The sequence below is a fragment of the Pempheris klunzingeri genome, chromosome 1, assembly GCF_042242105.1.
Source record: "Pempheris klunzingeri isolate RE-2024b chromosome 1, fPemKlu1.hap1, whole genome shotgun sequence".
Taxonomy (NCBI): Eukaryota; Metazoa; Chordata; class Actinopteri; order Acropomatiformes; family Pempheridae; genus Pempheris; species Pempheris klunzingeri.
This window is the reverse complement of record NC_092012.1, coordinates 23,871,684-23,897,944: the sequence shown is the minus strand read 5'-3', so window position 1 is coordinate 23,897,944 and position 26,261 is coordinate 23,871,684. Positions and strand designations below refer to the sequence as shown.

At 43.0% G+C, this 26,261-nt stretch overlaps 1 protein-coding gene across 3 annotated transcripts in view; it reads right to left on the bottom strand.

Annotated features, from left to right (window-relative positions):
• LOC139219473 (SH2 domain-containing adapter protein F-like) overlaps window positions 1-26,261 on the bottom strand; it is a 272,340-nt gene that overhangs the window by 11,145 nt on the left and 234,934 nt on the right. For all 3 annotated transcript variants that reach the window (XM_070851376.1, XM_070851460.1, XM_070851536.1), the window contains 2 exons: window positions 7,748-7,922; window positions 7,481-7,600 (listed from right to left, as the gene is read on the bottom strand). In XM_070851376.1, coding sequence (XP_070707477.1) covers window positions 7,481-7,600; window positions 7,748-7,922 — 295 coding nt within the window. The remainder of the gene's footprint in view (window positions 1-7,480; window positions 7,601-7,747; window positions 7,923-26,261) is intronic.

The following is a 26,261-nucleotide window of genomic DNA, read 5'->3' as shown; positions in this document are numbered from 1 at the left end:
CCACTGAGGCGCTGCAGGACTGTTTTCACACCACGGACTGGGATGTGCTGTGCAGCCCCCATGGAGAGGACATCGACACTATGACCCACTGCATCACAGACTATATTAACTTCTGTGTGGAGAACACCGTACCCACCAGGAAAGTACGGTGCTTCTCCAACAACAAACCCTGGGTGACCTCAGAACTGAAGGCCCTGCTGAAGGAGAAGAAGAGGGTCTTCAGATCTGGGGACAAGGAGGAGCTGAGGAGGGTGCAGAAGGAGCTGAAGAAGAAGATCTGGGAGTGCAAGGCCAGATACAGGACCAAGATGGAGAGCCACTTGCAGACTAACAACGCAAGGGCAGTCTGGAGAGGACTAAAGACCATCTCTGGTCACAGCAGAGGCCATGAGAGGGGGCTGGAAGGAGACCAGGAGAGGGCAAACGAACTGAATCTGTTTTTCAACAGATTCAACTCTTCCCCCACCCCTCCCCCCACTCATCAAAGCATGGACCATCTCAGCACTCTGACACCCCCCTCCCCCTACACCTCCACCCCCACCCCCACCTCCACCTCCACCCCATGCCTCTCCATAACAGCTGACCAGGTGAGAAGTGAGCTGAGGAAGACCAAGGCGAGGAAGGCCGCAGGTCCTGATGGCATCAGCTCCAGACTGTTGAAGGACTGTGCAGACCAGCTCTGTCAGGTGCTCCTGCACATCTTCAACCTGAGCCTGAGTCTGGAGAGGGTACCAGCTCTGTGGAAGACTTCCTGCGTGGTTCCGGTTCCAAAGACAACGCACCCCAGGGAGCCCCACCACTTCAGACCTGTGGCCCTCACTTCTCACCTGATGAAGACCATGGAGAGGATCATCCTCAAAAACCTCCGCCCCCTGGTGAGCCCACATCTGGATCCACTGCAGTTTACCTACCAACCGAGCACTGGAGTGGATGATGCAGTCATCTACCAGCTTCACAGATCCCTGACTCACCTGGAGAACACTGGCAGCACTGTGAGGGTCATGTTCTTTGACTTCTCCAGTGCCTTCAACACCATCCAGCCGTCACTGCTCAGGGTGAAGCTGGAAAGAGCGGGAGTGGACTGTCACCTGGCTGCATGGACAACAGACTATCTCACCAACAGACCGCAGTACATGAGGCTCCAGGACTGTGTGTCTGACATGGTGGTCTGCAGCACAGGGACCCCACAGGGAACAGTACTCTCCCCCTTCCTCTTCACCCTGTACACCTCGGACTTCAGCTACAACTCTGGGAGCTGTCACCTCCAGAAGTTCTCCGATGACACAGCCATAGTAGGGAGCTCAACACCAGCAAGACAAAGGAGATGGTGATTGACTTCCGCAGGAAGACATCCCAGACTGCACCGGTGAACATCCAGGGACTGGACATTGAGAGGGTGGAGACCCTCAAATACCTGGGTGTTCACCTCAACAACAAACTGGCTGGTCTCACAACACAGACGTCCTGTACAAGAAGGGCCAAAGTCGTCTCCACCTGCTGAGGAGACTGAGGTCCTTTGGAGTGTGCAGGACTCTGCTCTGGACTTTTTATGACTCTGTGGTGGCGTCTGCAGTCCTCTATGCAGTGGTCTGCTGGGGAGGAGGGAGCACGGAGAGGGACAGAAAGAGACTGAACAGGCTGGTCAGGAGGGCCGCGTCTGTCCTGGACTGCTCCCTGGACTCCATAGAGGAAGTGTGTGAGAGGAGGACATTAACAAAACTCAAGTCCATCATGGACAACCCCTCTCACCCCCTGCACGAGACTGTGGGGCCCTCAGCAGCTCATTCCCAAGAAGGAACGCTACCGCAGGTCATTTCTCCCATCAGCCATCAGACTCTTTAACAGCAGCATCACTGGCTGATGTTAATACACTGTTTTTTCCATCCATGTCATTCCATTCCTTCATTCCTGTCCATACCTGTACATTTCTGAACCAAAGTGTAAATATCCCATAGTGTAAATATTTATTTCATCACAGCCATATATTTATATTTATATTTATTTTGCTATTGCTATTTTTTCTTTTACTATTGCTTCTTTTCACTCTCCCTGTTCAATTGTTGCTGCTGAAACTTAAGATTTTAAGATTTAAGATTTTATGAAAATGCGTCAGGTTAGGTCAGGGTAAAACCATAGATGGATGGAGGATATCAAGCTTCTTTAGAGCTGGTCTGAGTAGAGCCTCTCTTTTCGTTGAAAAATGCACCAAGATGCTTCTTGGGACCTTGTTTGAAATGAAAGCCAGGGCTCAGTGAGTACGTCCAGCAGAGGTACGTCAGCAGGTAGCTCCAACTTTTCAGGAAGATTATCTATCTTTCTCCACGTTGTCAGCTTAAAGCTATAGCAGCTCTACAGTCTTCTCCATAATGGTTAGGTTACACTCATATTTGCCACAGACATCCCTGCTCCTCCTTAAGCTTCTGTAGGTCAGCCACTCAGTTAGAAAGATTAGAGTGAGAGCTTTTGACAGATGTAACAGATGTTTTAATTTCACTCAGGGCTCTGTCAATAACATCCAGGTCTGCACTGACTGATTCATCCATGCAATTCACATGGGATGCCACAGACTTCACTAAAATATGTTCCCTAGTAGCCAGTTGCTCTGGGATACTAGCTTTGTCCTATTGGTCCTCGTTACCAACTAAGGTATCCACCTGCTGAGCCCCAGTATGGGGACCAATCAACGAAAAAATTTGAAAATCTTTGTTGTGTTCGGGTTTAATCATCTTGCTTGTTTGGAGGAAGATTTTTTTAGGGCCTAGGGCATGGCAAAATCTCAAGCAGCCAATATTTCTGTGAGAATGGGAAAATATGTAAGTGTTGTCACATGATGGATTATAGAGTTTAACCACGGCTATTAAGATTTGGCTGCTACATATACATGTGAGCAAATATTTTCTCTCAAAGCACTGAATATGAGCAAACTAAGGTCAAACACGACTGCCTTTGAATCTCCACAAGAGACTTTTTCAGTCCAGGCCCAGCACCATTCAACTCAATGAGTGAGTTTTAAGCACTAAGTGCTTAAATTTTACAAGGAAGCAAGAAACAACTAGAAAATTTCCCGCAGAAATTTTAGGCGTGGGCCACCGTGGTGCGTGCGACGTCCGTATTGCTAAACAGACCTCACTTTGAGCGCCACCACAGATCGCTCAAGACGTGTGAGTGAGTCAGTGAGTGTGTGTGAGAGAGAGAGAGAGAGTGTGTATGTGAGTGTGAGTGAGTGTGTGTGTGTGAGTGAGTGTGTGTGTGTGAGTGAGTGAGTGAGTGTGTGTGAGTGAGTGTGTGAGAGAGTGAGTGTGAATGAGTGTGTGTGAGTGAGTGAGTGTGTGAGAGAGTGAGTGTGAATGAGTGTGTGTGAGTGAGTGAGTGAGTGTGTGTGTGAGTGAGTGAGTGTGAGTGTGTGAGAGAGTGAGTGTGAATGAGTGTGTGAGGGAGTGAGTGCGAGTGTGTGAGTGAGTGAGTGTGTGTGTTTGACAGAGTGAGTGTGAGTGTGTGTGAGTGAGTGAGTGTGAAGTTGAAGGATGTACAGATGTGACTGTGACTGTTGAGAGTCAACACGTAGTTGTTTGTATGTATGTCAGTGTGAGTGAGTGTGTGTATGAGTGAGTGAGTGTGTGTGTGTGTGTGTGTGTGTGTGAGAGAGTGAGTGTGTGTGTGTGTGTGTGTGTGTGTGTGTGTGTGTGTGTGAGTGAGTGTGTGTGAGTGTATGTGTGTGAGAGTGAGTGTGTGTGCCTCTGAAAATGAGGGTTTTACTTGAGTGTCATAGCTTTGGCGTGTGGCCCAGTGGACAGAGGAGGGTCTGCTGAACACGTACGTGTAGTTTTGAGGTCTCTAACTTGTGAGATGAGAGAGCTGGAGCAGGTTAGAAAAGTGGTTGCGTCTGCCTCCCTCCTCAGATTGTGCTGTCAGTTAACATGGCACTTAATGCGGCAGTTGATCTCAGTCCCCGACACTTGGAGGCTCGTAGCGGGTAGCTGCGTGCGTTTCTGTGTGTCCAAAGTCATACCGTTTTTTTGATGATTTTTCTGCTCCTCTCCACTCTTGCGATGACATCACCCACTCTAGCTCCTCATTCATTTTCTATGGAGCGATTTTTGGTGCACGTTTTGGCGCTTTGCACTCCGACCTCTGAGAAAAGTCATAGCAACTCGACCGCCGCCGAGCCACACGTTTTGGTGCGTTTTTTGTGTGTGTGGTGCAAAAGCTCTGGGAGGAGTAGCGAAATTAAATTTTGCTACGGAAGAAGAATAAGTATAAGTCAAAAAATAAGTATTGAGAATAACAATAGTGGGCCTTGCTTGCAAGCGGCCCACTTTTTTAATTTAATGAAAAAATGGGAAGAAGGTCCCATTTTCAATTAAATTAACAAAACAACCAATTCCTCATTTTGGAGAGAATTTAGAAAGGAGTGACTTTGGATGATGGGAAATTATAACTAATAATAATGCCAAAATCAGGCCCATCATATCCACTGATGATGCAGAAAAATTGGTCCATGCATTTGTCACTTCTAGGTTGGACTATTGTAACTCATTATTATCAGGCTGCCCCAATAAGTCGTTAAAGACTCTCCAGCTGGTCCAGAATGCTGCTGCTCGTGTTCTGACGAGAACTAAAAGAAGAGACCACATTTCTCCTGTACTGGCTTCTCTTCATTGGCTTCCAATAAAATCTAGAATAGAGTTTAAAATCCTTCTCCTCACCTACAAGGCTCTTAAGGGTCAGGCCCCATCATATCTTGAAGAGCTTATAGTACCGTACTACCCCACTAGAGCACTGCGCTCCCAGAATGCAGGCCTACTGGTGGTTCCCAAAGTCTCCAAAAGTAGTTCAGGAGGCAGAGCTTTCAGCTATCAGGCTCCTCTCCTGTGGAACCTCCTTCCAGTTTGGGTTCGGGGGGCAGACACCCTCTCTACATTTAAGAGTGGACTAAAAACCTTCCTTTTTGACAAAGCATATATTTAAGGGCTAGCTCAGGCCTTAGACCAGCCCCTAGTTATGCTGCTATAGGCTCAGACTGCCGGGGGACTCCTATGGTGCACTGAGCTCCTCTATTCTCTCTCCTCCTCTTCCTCTCCATCGTTATGTCTCACGTCAGCCAAATGTCTGCCTCTAACTTGCTATCTTCCCCGGAGCGTTTCTGTGCTTTCTCATCTCTCAGGTTCCTGTGGATCCTGTGGATCCTGGTTCTGGCCCTGCTGATGTGGTTCTCTGGTTCCTATGGATCCTGGTCCCGGTCCCGCTGATGTGGTTCCCTGGTTCCTATGGATCCTGGTCCTGGTCCCGCTGATGTGGTTCTCCACCAGCCAATGGATGTGCGTCTGTCCAAGGCTACAGCCTGTCCGTCCTTGGGAGCTGGACCTCTCCTTCATTGTGGTGCTCCCGGAGGTTTCTCTTTTCCCACTGGGTTTTTTGAGTTTTTCCTTCCCGAAGAAGGAGGGTCATAAAGGGCAGGTGATGCCTCGGACTGATCCACCGGACTGATCCATTGGCCTCATCGATTGCTGGACTCTTTATTAGATTGTTTGTTCGCTTACACTTGTTTATTTCAGTGAACTTTGTAAAGCACTATGAGACACTGTTGTGATATTGGGCTATACAAATAAAATTTAATTTAATTGAAATTCAATAACTAACAATTGATTGACTGATTGATTGATTGATGCCAAGGCAGTACGACAAATGGTCCATACCTGAGGCTCTAGAGACTGCCAAGCAAAGGCTCATAGCCCTAGCTACCTGACTAAAGAGATACACAGGAGAAGCAGAAGCCAGGAGAATAAATAGGATGTTCTTTACCAAACCACTCAAAGTGTACTCTCAGTGGCAAGGTAATAACACAGGAACAGATCTGCCCATGGCTGAGACTGAACAGCACTGGAAGAGCATATGGAGAGGGAGGCATCACATTAACACAAATGCTCAGTGAGTGTCAGGTACGAAGAGCCAGAGGAGACAGCACTGGGCCCGAACATGATCCACAACTACTGGCTAAAGAAACTAACTGCACTCAATGAACACCCTGCAGCACAGATGAACCAACTGCTGATGGATGGGCCCCACCCAGAGCAATTAACACATGAGGGACTGCCAGAAGGCTGTGATTCCAAACAATTAGCCTCTGTACAACATGGAAGCTCCTGTCGGGCATCATAGTAACAAAGATGAGCAGGCACATGGCCCAATACATGAGCAGGTGCCAAAGGGGGGATTTTTTTGTGTATGTGTGTGTTTATGTATATGTATTGTATTGTTTTTACAGATAAAGGGACAGAAGTTCCATTTGTTCAAATACATTTACATCAATCCACCAATCAGAAGAGAGGAAAAACTGCAGGAGATCTAATCAGCTAATCCCTTTCAGCTGTGTGTAACCCTTAAAAACCATAGGTCGTATCGCTGAACGGATTTTGCTGTAGGAGGAGTTTGCATTCATGTTAATAATATAGAACAAGATAACAATAGTGTGAGTGCTAACTCAGCATTCATAATAGTCAATTATTTATAATTATATAAATTATATATAAATATATATAATTTATATTATATTATTATGGGTTATTGTCATGATTTTAACAACTGTTTGGTTTTGGTTTGCTTTAATGTTGTTCAGTGAGTTTAAGTATTGTGATGTGTTAGTTTACTGTGTAGCCACACTGTTAAGTTGACTATTTCTGCTCACTCAGACACAAGGTCATGCTTGTAACTAACCATCCTTTTTTAACCTGGCACCTTTAGCTTACACACTCACATATAAACCCATACAAATTGGTCTTCCGAGAGACAAAGCTGCTGCACAGCTTCATATTCGCCTTTGTCTTCTTCTGACCCACATACCAGGGATCTGAGTGGCAGCCATTTTGTATGTAGTCAGCTTTTAATTCTCCCACCTTTTGTAGTCCATCTTCCCTTCATTTGCATATTCACATGCACACACAGCCACATACACACTCTCTATATTGTTCTTTGGCCAGGCACATTTAGTTAGTTTGTATGTTTGACTTTGCCATGTTTCAATACATGTTTTAATACACACACTGTACACACAGTTGTTGTACAAGAGTGAACACTGCCAACCTCATCTCTGTCAAGAACTCCGAAATCCTTCAACTTATCAATATGGTAATTTGGTTGCGGTTATTAAGTTAGTTATCAATCATAAAGCCAAATTGATAATAATAATAATAATATGTATGGTTGAAGGAGTTCTGAGAGGTACTGAAGAGCGAGGTCGTGGAGGCAGCATATTTTTGACGCCCGTATCAGACTACTGTCTACAACAATAGAAATGTCTGTTGTGTACAAATCACAGAAAATTATACTTTTACAGACACTTTTCCTAACTCTTTGACTCTTTAGCAAGTTAAATCATATGAAGCCATTGCAATTTGTTTTTCACCCAGCTGTCATGTGCACTTGTGTATCTAATAATACTGTTTGTGGCTTGTTGTTTAAGAAAAAAGAGTGTTGTCCTTACTTAAGTGACAGGGAGTAGTCATTCTTGCTCGTCTCGCTGTTTCTCACCAGGTAGCTGGACTCCTTACACAGCTTGAGCAGAGACTCCGCATCTGTTCGACTGATCGCTCCATGGTACCAGCTAGAAAGAACAATAGGAAATAAGGATAAGATGGTAGCGGAACAAAGGAAAATGGAGTAAAAGGGTCAAAGTGGCCCATGAACAAAAAGGCTACAGTATCTGAAATAAAGTGCAGCCATAACAAAGCAAGACCAAGATCCAACTCACAACTGACTTTCCAGGGGCATGGTGGGGTCAATACGCTCCCCAAGAGAAGAGCTACAGTGATCCTGTGAAGTCATTTTGGTGTCGACAAGACAGTCACTGGAATGTTGCTGCAGTGGGCGGGTTTTCCCCTCCTTTGTCGGCGACATCTGAGACCTTTCCACACCATCAACCTGGACTATAATGAAGGAAAATCCAACAGCTGAAACATTTTAGACCATGATGGATATTTTAAGAGTGACACCATTCAAAGCTCTTATAATAGTACAACATAGTCCTCTACAGTATGTATACTTAAGCTAGTCTTCATGTTAAGGTCACTTGTAAGTTGGACATTTGTTATGGCATAAATTGTTGTTTAACATATCAACTAAACAAGAACATAGACATAAGGGGTGTGAGAATCCAGGCTGTGGTTTCACAGATGCGCGCACACACACACACACACACACACACACACACACACACACACACACACACACACATTCATCCAATAGAAGGACATGTATACACAATGGAATCATACCACACTTTGTACTAATTCCTGAGAGAGAAAAATACACACACATACAAACTTTCTCCAAACAACTAGAAAAGCATACCTGTGTCATATGCACAAATATGCACACAAATCACATACATACTGTTGTGCCTTAGCCACATGGCCAGACAAAAGAGCGGCCTGCTTGTAACCACAAAGCCTACAACACAGGAATTTTCTTAAACGGCGGTGCCGTAAGGAAACTAGGTAGGGGGACGGTCCTAGGACCCGCACCTTGGGCCCTCATTGGGAGAAAACCCAGGAGCCGCTGAGAGACGGCTGTGACGTCACCACAGGTATAAGACCGGTGAACGCCAGAACCACGTCCTCTTCCCATCGTGACGCAAGTTGCTGCAGGAGGTGACCCGAAGAGACTCTTCTCCCCCCTTTTATCTAGATAACGGCCTTTTCCCCCGCTCGCTGGACGAGTTAATACCTCGTTTTTGTCCCCTTCGTTTGTTTTAGTTTAGTTTCGTGTCCACACCGGACACATCAGGATCCTTAGGGAAATTACCGAGCAACCCGCGGTTTTTCCCATACTCTTGCCTGCAGAAGGGAGAGACAGAACGCCATCCTCTCCAGAACTAGAAAGAATTTAACGCCACGTTCTTCTTTTTCAATAAGTCGACTCCCACTGCTCCCGTGCTGCCATTCACGGACCAGTGAGCCCGGAATACACCAGAGACGTGTTTCACGGACTCCTCGCCGCCAGGACTACACACTGATCGCACACAGAGCGATCTCAAGTAAGAGGTTTATGTCTGGGCAGAGATAGTTAATACTGATTGTGTGGTTTACTGTATTCTTGCTGCTAAAACTGAAGCTATAAGCTAAGAGTTGTCGGACCGCCGTGTCCTGTTTTGTTTTCAAAGATTTGTGCTGTTTGTTATTTGTTTCCTTAAGTTTCTGTTTGTTACAGTTAATGATATTCATGCCAAGCGTGTTTTTCTGTTAGCTGTGCTTTTCTTGTCTTGCATAGCCGTGCAAGGAATTCTTGCGGTGGTAGTAACCAACACGTGGAGAGCCGGTAACGCTGTTTTATCGATTAAAGGGCCAGCGCCGCTGTCGGTGAACTAGAGTTATCGACCGTGCCGCTGAGTGATAAAACAGCTGGTTATCGGTTAAACGGTTAAAACCATCGCTTCTGCACTCTCCCCTTTATTTCTTGTACTAACAACCCTCTTACACTCACATACATCCTACATACATATAGTAAACAGGCGCAGTCGGCGCCATTACAGTCAGTCTATTGTTCAGGCTAGTTACAGTAGCCACCAAACGCACGTGCCGCAGTGACCTGCCTCCAGCGTTTAAGCCGGTAACTACAGCCGCTAGGACACCCTCAAGGCTGTCCTGTACCCTAGTGTTTCAGGCCTGTAATCGCAGTTACTGTACACACGTGGTAGTGTTCAGACTATTAATTACAGCCCTGTGGTGCACTAGACCCCTCTCTTCAAACTCTCGCGGCTCATCCGCCATCTTAAGAGTCGGACGTGATGTAATCACCTCCGTGACTACGTCGCCACGCGACTCCAACCCTCTCTCTCCCTCTCTCACACACACCCACACACACCCTCTCACACCTATACACACACACACACACACACACTCCCTCTCTCCCTCATACACACACACTCTCACATACACACACGCTGAATGTTTTGATTATGCTGTTTTATTAATCATTTGTGAATAGCTATTTGATTATTTGCATAGGAGGATTTGATCAACAATGTATCATTGATTGTGATCGATGTGCTGAGTTTAATTAAAATATAAAGTGATAACAGCTGGTTGCGATAGTCTGTGCTCGAATTCAATCCTTCAAGTCCACTTGAATGTAAGATAGTGTCTTTAAATATCAACATTTTAAGTGAACTTATCTTGAGACTATTTCATAGATTGGTTATTGGTCCCTGACTCCAGGGTGGTGCCCCGATATTGTTTTAATTAAATTAATAATTTTTGTGATATTAATAAGGACACATAGAAGTGTCCGGTCTTATTAATAATAAATTTTCATAATTTTCACCAATAACCAAACTAGCCCTTCCAATGCACAACAATACGCACTGCATGTTAATCATTAAACTGGCTTTTACAACTCACACAGTCAACTGTGGATATGATAAGCTCTCTTAACAACCTCGGAGAAAAGTGTTTGATGGTGTGTAGGGGGCTGGATCATTATTTACAAAAGCAAACATGAGAAGAGAAGATTCTGCCTATGAGGACAAAAAAAGTGAATTTTCACTTCTGTCAGGGGGTTATGAAGTCTAGAAGAATGAAACATTGGATGGTGGAGATTGAAGTAGTGGTGTGAGCTTATAGTACCGTACTACCCCACTAGAGCACTGCGCTCCCAGAATGCAGGTCTACTGGTGGTTCCCAAAGTCTCCAAAAGTAGTTCAGGAGGCAGAGCTTTCAGCTATCAGGCTCCTCTCCTGTGGAATCTCCTTCCAGTTTGGGTTCGGGGGGCAGACACCCTCTCTACATTTAAGAGTAGACTAAAAACCTTCCTTTTTGACAAAGCATATAGTTAAGGGCTGGATCAGGCCTTAGACCAGCCCCTAGTTATGCTGCTATAGGCTCAAACTGCCGGGGGACTCCTATGGTGCACTGAGCTCCTCTATTCTCTCTCCTCCTCTTCCTCTCCATCGTTATGTCTCATGTCAGCCAAATGTCTGCCTCTAACTTGCTATCTTCCCCGGAGCGTTTCTGTACTTTCTCATCTCTCAGGTTCCTGTGGATCCTGTGGATCCTGGTCCTGGCCCTGCTGATGTGGTTCTCTGGTTCCTGTGGGTCCTGGTCCCGGTCTCGCTGATGTGGTTCTCTGGTTCCTGTGGATCCTGGTCCTGGTTCTGCTGATGTGGTTCCCTGGTTCCTATGGATCCTGGTCCTGGCCCCGCTGATGTGGTTCTCCACCAGCCAATGGATGTGCGTCTGTCCAAGGCTACAGCCTGTCCGTCCTTGGGAGCTGGATCTCTCCTTCACTGTGGTGCTCCCGGAGGTTTCTCTTTTCCCACTGGGTTTTTTGAGTTTTTCCTTCCTGAAGAAGGAGGGTCATAAAGGGCAGGTGATGCCTCGGACTGATCCACCGGACTGATCCATTGGCCTCATCGACTGCTGGACTCTTTATTAGATTGTTTGTTTGCTTACACTTGTTTATTTCAGTGAACTTTGTAAAGCACTATGAGACACTCTGTTGTGATATTGGGCTATACAAATAAAATTGAACTGAAATTGAATTGAATTGAATCATCTGTGTGTGTATGTACATGTGTGTTTTAGCCATTACACCCCTGTCATCCAACAGTGTCCATCTGTCACAGCACCCTTAATGGTGGAAAAAGACCTACTTTGAGCCACTGACTTGCTTCTCAAGCAATAACAGCAACAACTATATGACAACCTTTAGTTTTAGATGGCTGACTGTTTAAAGGTTTAAGATTAACACATCAAATCTGAACCCTTGATGGAATGACTTATTGTAGTGTGAAGCTCACAGACACTGGATTGTCTCTGTCTTTGGAGCGCTCAGTCACTAAAGGCCAGTTCCGCTTCTAGTCTTTAATTATCCTTATGGAATGGTCAATGAAATAGTTTTTTCAAAACTTCTGAATCACTGCAACTGCGAGAGACATTCAGCATGTATAAATGTGCACAAAAAATATTAAGCTGATTAGTCAAAAGTAGCCATGGACAGACAGGTGATTCCTGCAAATACAGTATTTTTTACTTTTGATACAGTAAGAACATTTTGCTAATAATACCTCTGTACTTTTACTTGAGATGAATACAGCATTACTTTTACTAAAGTAAAGGAGCACTTCTTCCACCACTGTGACTGAATATGACACAACTGCAGCTAAAGATGCTGTGGGATACTGTGTTGCTGTTTTAGCTGCAACCACCAGGGGCTCCCCTTCACCTCCACTCAAATTCACATTCAATTTGATGGCCTTGAGCTCCCTGACCAACCATTGTTATCTTGGCCTTTGCACTTTTGTTTGTTGTGCTATGGCTAAGTCTGAAAATGACAACCAAATCATATTGTTGCATGAATTGGAGGAGGAGGAGGCTGTAGCTTCACGTCCTCAGGTATCTGATGCTTGAACTACAAGCAGTCATGATGATGATGGCCCTGTATTGCATGTACACATTACATGCAGTATTAGTTCTCTACTTTTTCATACAGTCCATTCCAGCCACATGCTGACTGCTGGGAATACAGTTCAAGTAAGATGATTATACAGTATACACGTATGTGTAAGGATGAGAAAGCGTGTTTCCATGGAAACTGACCAGGGGGACAAAGGAGATGCATCTTTGCTCAGCTCATTCCTGACAACTGTGACAGACCACAACAGCCATTTGCTCTCTCTCCCACTTTCACTTTTAAGTTCTCTATTCAAAGTCCTTACTCCTTTTCTCCCCCTGACATTTTCTTTAGATCTCACGCATTCCAATTTTGTCTCTGTTTTTGTTTGTGAAGGACAGAAAAAATAGTGGAAAATGGACTGTGGAGGAATGACTGCTCCTGTATAGGTAGAAAATAGGCGTGACAGAGCAGTAATAGCTTTGATCTGTTATCTCCACCATTTCTGATGGCTCTAATGCAGGAACTATCTGTTACTGATCATGTTTGATCCTGAATAAATGCTAAAGTTAACCTGATTAAACATTATATTACATTACATTCGAATGTTTTCAGTTCACCAGTGATGTGAGGCTAGAATCTGCTAGGTATCTGCTAGTGTTGTGTAAGGAAGAATATTGCTATCTTGGTTTTTCCACACTCCATTTCTCAGTATATCTACAGCCCACTCAGCCATCCAGAGCTGTGACTTTTCCACAGGCAGAAGACTATTACCCTGAGGAGACAGTCTCCAAACTAAACAAAAGCTATTAATTTATTTGCTCAACAGTGAATAGACCCATGTCTGCTTCAATTGCCTGCTCTACTGTTGTAGAATAATGTTTTAGTGCTGAATATATATCAGTGGGAGTGAGTCAAACAATTCCTCCTCGTGCTTCATTCTGTGGAGCACACAGCTTGAGACATGGCCGACAAAAGATTGACAAGAGAAGTGGCCGTATGAGAACAAAAGACCTGAGAGGCAGCTAAAGAGGAACAAGAGGGTGAACACACACACACCTTCCCATACACATAAATACACAAAGACACGTACATAAATGTGCAAGGGCATCTGTGTGTGTTATCAGTATTGTTGCTTGTAAAGCACAGCAAATGAAATTTGTGTATCAGATTGAACTGTCAGTCAGATGGTGACTGATGGCTGAACGTCCTGCGCCCTTCAGACACAGCTTCCTTTGCAGAACTCCATAGACAGAAACACAGAGGAGACAGAAGAGGGAGGTTAAAATTAAACTGATGATAATGAATACACTTCAACTAATCCATAAGTGCTGCAATATGATTCAGCACAGGGCAGCACAATACCAGAAAAGATAATACAATAAGAACATGGTAAGACAGAATTATAGTAGCCCTTTAACACTATCAAAACATTTTAAATAAGGAAAAATTTATCAAAAATGTAGTAAAAAACAAGTGCATCACTGACACTTCTAAAGCCACCTCTGAGCAAAGTTCTAGAATAAGGCAGGCTAATTAATCTTCATTCAGGAGTACCTCCTGTCAAAAAGGATGACTTGTCTGAGGGAAGAGGTATGCTGTCCACTGCTGAAAATTAAGGTGTAAAAAGGGTGAAAATCAAATTTTCGAGTTAGTGAAATGATTAACAAGTCTGCCTCTAATAAGAATGTGCTGCGGTACGCCTTGCTTGCCCACTGCTGTGGGTCTGCACAATTCCCACTGCTACGATTACTATTATTAGTCAACATCCACTACTTAGATAATAATATAGAATAATAATAATTACTATTCATATATACATTATTCAATTCAATTCAATTAAATTTTATTTGTATAGCCCAATATCACAACAGAGTGTCTCATAGTGCTTTACAAAGTTCACTGAAATAAACAAGTGTAAGCGAACAAACAACCTAATAAAGAGTCCAGCAGTCGATGAGGCCAAAGGATCAGTCCAGTGGATCTGTCCGAGGCATCACCTGCCCTTTATGACCCTCCTTCTGCGGGAAGGAAAAACTCAAAAAACCCAGTGGGAAAAGAGAAACCTCCGGGAGCACCACAGTGAAGGAGAGATCCAGCTCCCAAGGACGGACAGGCTGTAGCCTGGACAGACGCACATCCATTGGCTGGTGGAGAACCACATCAGCGGGGCCAGGACCAGGATCCATAGGAACCAGGGAACCACATCAGCAGAACCAGGACCAGGATCCACAGGAACCAGAGAACCACATCAGCGGGACCGGGTCCAGGACCCACAGGAACCAGAGAACCACATCAGCAGGGCCAGGACCAGGATCCACAGGATCCACAGGAACCTGAGAGATGAGAAAGTACAGAAACGCTCCGGGGAAGATAGCAAGTTAGAGGCAGACATTTGGCTGACATGAGACATAACGATGGAGAGGAAGAGGAGGATAGAGAATAGAGGAGCTCAGTGCACCATAGGAGTCCCCCGGCAGTCTGAGCCTATAGCAGCATAACTAGGGGCTGGTCTAAGGCCTGAGCCAGCCCTTAAATATATGCTTTGTCAAAAAGGAAGGTTTTTAGTCTACTCTTAAATGTAGAGAGGGTGTCTGCCCCCCGAACCCAAACTGGAAGGAGATTCCACAGGAGAGGAGCCTGATAGCTGAAAGCTCTGCCTCCTGAACTACTTTTGGAGACTTTGGGAACCACCAGTAGACCTGCATTCTGGGAGCGCAGTGCTCTAGTGGGGTAGTACGGTACTATAAGCTCTTTAAGATATGATGGGGCCTGACCCTTAAGAGCCTTGTAGGTGAGGAGAAGGATTTTAAACTCTATTCTAGATTTTACTGGAAGCCAATGAAGAGAAGCCAGTACAGGAGAAATGTGGTCTCTTCTTTTAGTTCTCGTCAGAACACGAGCAGCAGCGTTCTGGACCAACTGGAGAGTCTTTAACTCAACATTGTCATGTTATTCACAGTTGTCATAATGCTCATTATTAGTCATATTGCTATTATCACTGACATAGTCACTATTGCTGTGCTGTGTTTGACTGACCATTTATATGTAGATGTAATATCTATCCTTCCACACTGCATTTAAATTTTGATAATGAGGTTGGACGGCTATGGGGGATTTTCCTGAACTGTAATAGATATTGTTTTTCTGGGTCTATATTAGAACAAACCACAGTAGCCAAAATAACACACATACAGGCCCATAGATCTTTCCCCTGACTCAGCAAATCTGGAGTTTGTAAGTAGCCCTGTTATATACAGTTGCTTACATACAGATGACTGATGTCTTGGTGTATGACTGAGGGACTGCCTGCACGCTGAGGTCACGAGCACTTATTGTCACTGTATTCACAAGGGTTGTGTAGGCCATCCCCCCCGATGTCTGCCACAGTAACCTTTGACAACAAAGATGTAGAGTAGGGCCATACTGTCTCAGACAAAGAGAAGATCACTTTACACCTAGAGACCAATCTTTAACCCGCTTGCATTACGGAGGGCCCCAGACCCTTTCCCATGGATTTAAGGACATAAATCAACTGCTTGCCCTGTCCTTGCCTGTAGCACACAGCAGTGTTCTCTTACATGGCAACCAACTGTCACAGCAGTTCATGAAATAGTGACTAATCTACTAATTTTCCATTTTTTCATGCCTCTCTGCATGACTTTCAAATTAATGTACTTCAGTTGGAATATCATTCGTACCTGCATCACAGGTGGCACTCAGGAGTACAGAGGCACTACTTTCTTTTCTTTTTACTGTAATCATGCCATTACTCAACTTCTGATCACAAGATTTTATGCTTGTTTTTTTTTTTATCATTTTATTTTAATTCTATCAGCATGTATTGATTTTAATTCTATCTTGCACATTTGATAAATCAGTAATACAATAGATTAATGCTATGGCCATCCCTTTTAATTCATTTCTCTTTCGATTCTGAGAATTCATGTTTTTTTTTTGTCCGTTTTTTTATTACCGGAAGCAGCTTATTACCCAAAAGCCTGAACTGTTGCTATGGAAACACTTTCCCTGCTTTCTGTTAATGATATATAACATTTCTCAAGATAAAAGGTGTCCTTGATAACTTAAACTTAATTATGTCTCCCTAGATTATGAAAAATCAAGTCTTTTTTCTGTTCTGCATAGCATAATGCTATTGAAGTGCATCATGTTGAGGCAGCATTAGATTACTGCGATTCGGAATTTTCATGTATTTTGGACAGTGCATGAAGGAGTTACATGTCACTTCCTGTGTCCCCTATGTGGCGCTAGAGAACAGTCACTAATCACATCCTGTATTCCAGTATATGAAGTGTTGACTACACTGTGAAAATTTCATGCAAATCAAATGATTATTGGCATGGAGGGGTTACTTCCTGTTTCCACCAGGTGGCACAATGAGTGTAGTTCTACATGTACTACATGTACGTGTTCAGCAGACCCTCTTCTCTCCACTGATCAAATTTGAAATGGCTGTGATTAACCTGCTGAGAGAGAGAGACGTTCGAGAAAAAAACATGCACTTCCTCCCACCACTAGGTGGCGCTATGACTATTGTTTAAAAATTGGCATGTACATGTCTTCAGAGCTGGACAGTCATCAAACGGTATAAATTTGGTGAAGATAGGACCTTGTACAGTGGAGTTACAGCACTTTAAATGCTCATGGCGAAGGAAAATGTATTATCGAAAATCGCAGCGTTGTCACGGCAACAGCTTTTGACGGAGGCACACAGTTTTCACTACAGACCAACATCAACGTCTTGAGGCTTTCCTGACCAAATTTGAAGTGGATCTGATCAACTGGCTGGTCTTGAGCCATAATGTAAAACATAGCATTTCCTGTCGCCACCAGGTGGCGCTATGACTGTGAATGAATATTGACATGTAGACGTCTTCAGGGCGGGACTCTCATCAAACATGCCAAGTTTGGTGCTGATTGGATCATGTACAGTCAAGTTATTAACAACTTCCTGTTTGACTGCAAGTCATGGCGAGACACTGAACTTTGACAGCTCGTCACGCCCAAACCGTTAAAGTTTTGTAGAGACCTTTAATAACTTTTCATCGTTGATGCCTTCTCTACCAGCTGACCAAGTTTGAAGTCGATCGCTTCAACCCCCTCGGACTAGTTCGTTCATTTACGTCCCCTGTAAATCGCCAAAAATGCATGAAAAATCCAATATGGCTGACTTCCTGTTGGGTTTAGGTCATTGCTCCAAGAGACTTTTTTGTTCGTCTTGAAGAGATACATGAACCCACAGAATTTCGTACACGTACATAAAACGCAGTTCCGGGCTGAGTTTAGGGGGCGCTCCAGAGCCATTTTGCCACACCCATTTGCGAAACCTATAAAATACATAATTTTCCACCACAACTGAATTTTCTGCAAACTTTCATGAGTTTTCGTGCATGTTCAGGCCCCCAAAAATGCAATTCATTGGAGAAAAGGAGAAGAAAAAGAATAATTCCTTGCATTTCAACTATGTTTTCGGCCCCCTGGTTGCTTGCATTTCACGTATTTTTTCAACCCCTTCGTGCTCGGGGCCTATGGGGTCCTCACACCTCTTGGTTCTTGGGCACTGACATGTTTCCTTCACTGCATGTTTTTCATCCACAAATTTCAATAGGGTCCTCGGTCCTTGGTGCTCAGGCCCTAATAACAACCTCCAGGGTTGTGTCAGTAATAGCCTATGCGTGCATCGGTATAGGAATGAGAATGGGTTGATCTTTTCAGCCCTAAGCCAAGCACTTCAGTCCTTTCTTCAATTCAATTCAATTTATTTGTATAGCCCAATATCACAACAGAGTTGTCTCACAGTGCTTTACAAAGTTCACCGAAATAAACAAGTGTAAGCGAACAAACAATCTAATAAACCAGTAGTAATGCCCTATGTTGTCGACTGTATTGTAATATCTGAAGGTGCCTTATTATGGGCACTACATCTGCTAAAAAAGAAGGAATGAAACAAACAAAAAGCTTAACTTTATAAAATGGGCCTTCAAAGTGCTCTTAGAATTTAGATGCGCAATGTCTTGAGTCCAATAATTGAGAAGTGAATTAGGTTGTAAGCGCTCAATATGTAATTAATAAACAATTTATAACAAGTTATAACACTGTTGTCATACATCAATATGTGCTCACCATTTGGCAAGATCCACTTACTGCTTACTAATCTTACTTGATGACATTTTTAACTGGCAAAAGGGAGCTTTATTGTAAGGTGTAAACACATCATCATTAACACATTGCCATAGCCTGGTAAGTACCTATCGTAAAAAACCCAAATTAGACACTGAATGTCTGAATGCAAAGTAAACATGTCAAAATAAAAATAATATCAGCATAGTATACATGTCTTAATTGTAAAATGCTCCATTTGAAATAAGGCATAATTCAGAATATCCAAGCAGAATATGCTGTTTACATGATCTGTAACAAATACAGAATATTGTCATATTTAAAATAATAGAGGAATATTAGCATGCATGTAAATGTAGTCAATGTCCTTTGTAGCCAGCTGAAATAAGGCATGTCCAATAAGGACATCTGCAAGAATGGGATAGTATAGAGCAGGGGTCGGCGACCCGCGGCTCCGGAGCCACATGTGGCTCTTTCATCTGTCTGCTGCGGCTCCCTGTGGCTTTGAAAACTAAATAATGACTATTTAACTCTCTAAGACCTAACGGCCCGTTAGCATTTCGGGCGCACTAAGCACTTCGTTAGCATTTCAGGTATGCTTCGGCCCGCCGGCAGGCCCGAAGTGCACAAATGCTCTGGATTCCCGTAATTCCGTCACAGTTTGTGCTTTCGGAAAAATTCCAACGGTTTCTGAGAGCTGAGACATTGCGCTTTACAGCCAATATGGTGTCATTATGATAATTTCACTCGCATCTCTCCCGGAAACCCGCAAAGCAAACTTTTTTTCCCCAGGGAAATCGATGGAAATGTTTTGTTCCTTTCTGTATATATTTCTGCCAGATTGTATATGTATTTTGATACAATAAAGGTGATTTCATTTGTGTTCATGTGTTCTGAAGGCAATTTATTTCATTAGTAAAGGCATGAATCTATACATATTATTAAAATTTAGGATGTAAGGGTTGTATTGATGTATAGTAAATTAAAATACTCCAAAAAGTGGGACTACAGTATGTAAAAATGTAAAATAAAATGCTCTGGCAGATTTATGGTAGACCATAAAGGGCTAATTAAAATGTGTTTTATTTTAGTCCATTAGTTTTTGAAATGTAATTCTAAATTTGAAGATTATATTATGTGTCACAACCGCCAATGTGCAACACAGACCTGTGTGAAGATGACGTGTAGACACTGTTCGCTGAGGTTCAGGAGCTAAAATCACATCAACCAAGTAAGAGAAATATTTTAATAATCTACTATTTTGCATATATTCATATTTTTTTCATTGTTCAGTGAAATAGTCCATTTGTTATTCAGGTTGACAGCTGACTGGACGCTCCAATAAAAGGATGAAGGCACAAAAGAGGACGGCATTTTTGGTTTGCTGCCGATGGATCATTTAAGTTCGTTAAATACAAGAAGGACTAAAATAGACATTGCGGATTTTATTTAAAAGTAACCTTCAACCCAGCGTCTTTTTCAAAATGTTTTTGTTGCATTCAGAAATGTCATTTCATTTTCTCTGTAGCAGTTCATTGATTACATGAAAGCAACACACTATAGTTTGTTTATACATAACATAAAGGTAAAAAACAATATATGCAGTGTTATCTTCATTTTGAATGTCAGAAGGGTTTTGTGGCTCCCGGTGTTTTCTTTTCTGTGGGAAACGGGACCAAATGGCTCTTTGAGCAGTTAAGGTTGCAGACCCCTGGTATAGAGTGTTTGTGTGTGCTCACTTTGTTTTGGTGAACACACACAAACACTCTTCACCACTCTGACTGTTGCTTAATGAAATCAGATTTTAATCAAATGAATGCACAATGGACTAATGGACTGACAGGTGGAATGGGAGGAGGGTAATTGATGGCAAAGACGTCGGACAATGTGAACACTGACACCCACCGTGGGGCTGCTGGTCACAGCTTGTCTGTCCCGGTGAGGGCTGAGCTTTCTGGGGGGGGAACTCAATCTGCTCCACCAGGGAAGGGCTTGTGTTGAGCTGCCCGACAGGAGGGGGCCATGGTAGATCCTTAATCACTTTAATCTCTACTGCAAGTGTCACCCAAGTAAACCAGAGGAGAGATGGAAGGAAAGAGAGGACAGCAACAAGGGACATAAACAAAGGGAGTGAGGAAGGGAAATAATGACAGGAACAGTGAAGAAAAAAGAGAAAAAGGAGGAGGGGTAAGTGAAATTAGATATTTTATTGATCCAGGAATCAGCAGTATCCATGGACTAGGACAGTAAAAGGAATATAACAGGACTGAAAAAGAAGTGAAGTTAGTATCACAGAAGGCAGGTTTTGGTTCTGATAGCAGGTGCCATATTGGATTTGGTTCCAGGTTGATTACAAGTCCTGGATTTCTAAAGAACTACTGGCTAAGGGTCAAAGTAAACTAAGAAATGTTAGAAGCTCAACTTCAACAAACATTTGAACCCCAAACCCTCCTTGAAAACTGGGGCCCTCTGGCTTCTCTTGCCTTCTCCATTGGCTTTACCCTAAACAATTCTCACAATCCAGACGGGAGCCCTGACTAACTGGGTTCCAGTCTGGCTTCCAGGTCCGGTTCTCATAATATGACCAACTTAAGTCTCACCTTGCAATTCAGAGATATACTAGAAACATGACAATTCAAAGTTCTGAATCTGTACTTTTAGAAGTCAAAAAGTTTGACAAGCTGTAGAACACATTTTACTGAAGAGGCACATCCAAATAATACAATGCTATGGTTTGAAAGTACAGACTATAAAATACAAAGCTGCCTTGAGCTTAGCTGCAGAAAGCCACTGATATACTACAGTTATTCTTGTCTATTTTAAGATAAACAACATTATCTATGAAACATACATAGAATAACGAGATGGAAACAATACCAGCTGACGCTGTCACGGCAGGTAACAAGAACAAAACAGAACTGGTCATCATTGGTTATAGTAACATTAAGTGTGCAATGATTACCTACAGTAGAAAATGTTAATATTTAGTAAAGGGCTCAAGATTATTATTACGTTAGTTAGAGCCACATTTTAACATCAAAGAGAGTTGACTGAGGACTACTTAATTTGCCAAAAATGGGAAGAGTGCAGCTGTTTTCTCAAACATTAGTGTGCCACTGTCTTGAATTGGCTGGTATATGGGATGGTTTTCAGTGGGAGGATGGCCATAAATGTTTGGCCTTGTCTGAGCCAGTGGTGGTACAAGACATGTTGATGAGAAGCAATATTTGCAAGTTAGATCAAGGTGGAAACTGGATAATATTCAATCCGACAAGCAATTAAATAGCTGGCCTGCAGTGTGAGGGAGTTAATCTAGAGGAAGGTGGCTGAAAGGAGGAGCTGCTTGCTGCCTTGGGGTGAATAAGGGGACTCTCTTCCTATGACTTTAAAAGCCTTATACTCAATTCACATTGCTGATTAGCGTGTAATTGTTTGGGGACTAAATGGCTGCCTGCACCCTGCAGGCTAACTGTGAGGACAAGGACAATTTAGGCTAGTGTGACTCTGTTTCACTTGGTTGCACAGCTGAATAATGCCATTTAGCATTGTGAAGACAGAGGTAAACTCATTCAACATCCAAGTGTTTTGCTTTTTCAAAACTTAAGATAACTGAAATCTTTCCCCTTGTAACATATTCAAAAATTTCCAATTCCCAAGTCCCAATGCTCTCTTGAATAATCATTTATGGCATGTTGCACAATAGATGAGTGCATCTTCACAATTTGTAGCATTCTTCAGTGACAAAGTCAAATTCAGGACAAAGGTAACACCAGCAGTTGTTTTTAAACACTAGAGCTTATTAACACATCAACCCTGATGGCTTATCGACTAACATTTTCACATAAAAATACATCAAAGATGACATCTATGTCTTCAAAGCTGACTGCATTTGGATCTGTATACAATTTCTCACTGCATAATTCTCAGTCCATATTACAAAACCAGTGCAGAACACATCCTGTTGACATAGGAATAGAGGCTATTAAGCATTGAAAATTGACAAAGCACCTGGCACTCAAGTTATGACTTTGAAAGTGTCTTTGAATTGCATGTCCTGCTTGCTTTGGAAATGTTTGCTGTTGGCAGGATATGACGTAGACCAGAAGCCATGGGCATTCAGTACTTTTGAGTGTAAATGCTGCAGCTTCACATATATGTTCACAGTACAGTTTTATCTACTTTTTACCTTTTCTTTGCTCCTGTAGGAGCTGATCAGTTTTTAAAGCTAGGTATTTGTGTACCCAGGCTTTTCATTAGCCACTTCATTACTGTAAATATTGCAGCACCATAAATCACCATCAAAACGTGTTTCCACCAATGCCATTTAATTTAACATCCATCCATTATCTATACTGCTTATCCGTCAGGGTAGAGCTGGAGTCAATCCCAGCTGACCTCAGGCAAGAGGGGGGGTAGACACAATCACAGGGCCAGACAACCATTCACACTCATACTCACACCTACGGGCAATTTAGTCACCAATTAACCTAACCTGCATGTCTTTGGACTGTGGGAGGAAGCCGGAGTACCCGGAGAAAACCCACGCAAGCACGGGGAGAACATGCAAACTCCGCACAGACAGACCCCTGGTTCAAACCTGGATTCGACAGTGCTAACTGCCCGCCCATTTAATTCAGTTCTAATGGCATGAATATTCAAACTGGAAGATCGCAATGTTTATGCCACATATTATGGACAGAGGAGCTTGAGCAGCCTCTTCTGAAGACATGACTGTTCCATTAGCATTCAATAACAACTGTGAATGCCACCTCATAATTCTCTGCATACTGTATTAGTCACATTATACAGAGCGGCTCACTTTCAAATCACAGAGCTGTGCATTAAAAATGAATGTGGCACACACAATGGGTGACAGAGATGAAAGGACAACAAAGCATTTTCCCTGCTTTTCTGTCAAGAGATGGAAGGAGGAGGTGCATTAGTGACAGAGCTTCCAGGGGGACTTTGCTGGAGGAACGTGGCTTCTATAATTTGTGAGGGAGGTTCACAGTGCTGTTGTGTGTGGCCAATGTGTGTGGGGGAAGATAAAACTTGTGGTGGCACTCAGTGAAAGATGGCAAGACATGTTTGAGGCTCATAAAAGAGGGCTGTTAGGAAGGTTATCAGCAGGGTGTTGCAGCAGAGGCCAGGACAACGAGACAGAGCTGAGGAGTGACAGACAGGGGGGCAGATCAGCCAAGCAGAGAGAAATAGAACCATGGGATTCACGAAACAGCTACCTTTCACTCTGGTGTAAATAACCAGTGCACGACTATAACTGAATCAATTATTTATTTTAGGACATTAATCCTGAGCCTCAGAATCCTGGGTCGTTAAACCCATGAAGATTCATTAGAAAAAACCATAAGGCTCCTCAAGACCTGAGGAAGAGAGGCACAGTGCCTTCTCTTATCTCCTGTTTAAATTCATGGTACCCCACTGGCACGCAGTCAAGTAAAAGGAATTAGTAGCAGGTACCAGAGGGCAAGGAGATTAAGTAACAATGGCTCTCAATCCCATCCCTGCTGTGATGAGGCTCAGATTTCCGATGACATTGTGTCCATGTCTGGGTGTGTGAGTGAGTGTGCTGTGTGAAAGCACACTAATGGACATGGCCCTCAAATGCAGGCTTCTTCATTTAGTCAAATTCTAATGTTTCTTCATCACTCTTCACCTCCAGGCTCATTCATCACCTACTCAGCAGATTGGAGGGAGGTAGGACAGAGGCTGTGTTGAGTGTGTGTTCAGTCTGGAGAATGCGTGATTAACCAAAGTGCAAGTACACAGCCTCCCAACATCCTAACAAGGCAGGGAATTTAGATTCCACTGCATACCTGTCTAGAAGTTGCGTGAATAATAACACCAGACGGTGTTGTGAGTGCTGTGAAGAGGCGAGCATGCATGATGGGGACAGCTGAGAAAAAGGGCCTGCAGCAGAGAGCCTTATATCATTAATGAAGACAAATAGTCTTTTATGCAGGTTGTAGTTTACCATGGAGGGAGGACATAGGCAGCCTTTGGTACTTTTTATTCCTCCACCTACTTTTTACCACACCACTCCTCTATACCCACTCCATGGTTTAATACATTTCTACATATTTTTTTTTCTGTCTTTCTGACATTTTCATTTCCCACATAATTGTTGGAATATATACTGTGAATGTTTTGATGAGCGCTGTAAAGTGCCTCCAAACTTCAGTGACAGTATCATTAGTCGGCTGTAAAATAAAAAATTTGAATCTTACCAATAATGATATCTACTCCGTACTTAGTTTCAAGTAGTTCATCCTGGATTCCAAACCTACTTGAGCAAACATGTCCAGATGTCTCAAGCTCTAACATACGTAAGCCTGTGACCTTATGACTCCAGTCTAAAATTTCATAGACACCATTGAATGTGGATGCAAGACAATTCAGTACTCCCACTGTGAGAAATCTAACACGAAAGACTTTCATGTTTTCATGTTTTATGGAATTAAAAATTGATTGCAACAAAATTCATCAATGCTGGTGTTGTGAAACAGCTTATTATGGATGTTTAAGGTGGGGAACTCCAGAACAAGACCAGGAGGTGTGATGGTGTGGAGGTGCTTTGCTGGTGACACGTGTTCAAGACTTTTGGTAAACACGACTGAACAGGCTCAAACTGTATTTGTATAGCAGCCTTCTAGCTATTTTGACCACTCAAAGCACTTTTTTACATAACATCCTCATTCACCCATTCACCAATCATTCATCATTCACAGGGGGAATCAAAGTTGTCCAGGTGACTACCTCATGAAGCTGATTGAGAGAATGCCAAGAGTGTGCAAAGCTGTCATTAAACCAAAAGGTGACTACTCTGAAGAATCTGAAATATAAAACATATCATCGATTGTTAACACTTTTTTGTTTACTACATAATTCCATGTTCCTTCCTAGTTTTGATGTTTTCAATATTAATCTACAATTCAGAAAATCCTAAAAATAAAGAAAAGCCATTGAATTAGAAGGTGTGTCCAAATTTTTGATTGGTGCAGCTTGTGCCCACTCTTGTGCATGTGTCTATAAATTGATGCGTGAGAATGGGTACAAGTACAAATAATTTCAAAGTAAAATTATGATACACAATTAGTCATATGTAAAATCCCCTCAGTAGGAGCCAGGCTCTGTGTGTTCTCTGGTTGGTTGGGCTGTTTGCTTGCAGAGGGGAGACACAGTGCACATTTGTACACTAAGCAGTACAGCAATGGGTCAGTACCCATAGAAGGAAATAAAGTATTTCAATGCTTTTCACAGAATCCTTAGAGAAACAGCACCCTTAGAGGCAGAGAATCCACAAAGATTCACTCACTCCAACCCCTCACTCCAGTTGCACTTGTCATACTTGTGTCCACTCTAAGGCTGATTTGAGAAGTGTCTTTACAGTGACTGTGTCCTGTATAGCCCACTTCAACCAAAAGGCAATAACAAGCATCCAGAAAAATCCATAGCAAGGTGGCTTGTTGATTTACTTTAAGTGGGTGGTCTTCTCAGCAATCTGATAGGTTTGATGTTGAGAATTTAGGGCTCATGTCATGCTCAGTGTTAACTAAGCACGTCAACTGCTACTAACCTGAAAAACATGTTTGTTACAACAACTTACATTTTTGACATTAAAGGCAGAGTCTGCAACTTAATTTAGAAGCACTTTTTGTTTTATTGGTTGAAATTCTCATAACAACCCAGACTCTTGAGAATTACTAGCACAAAGCACT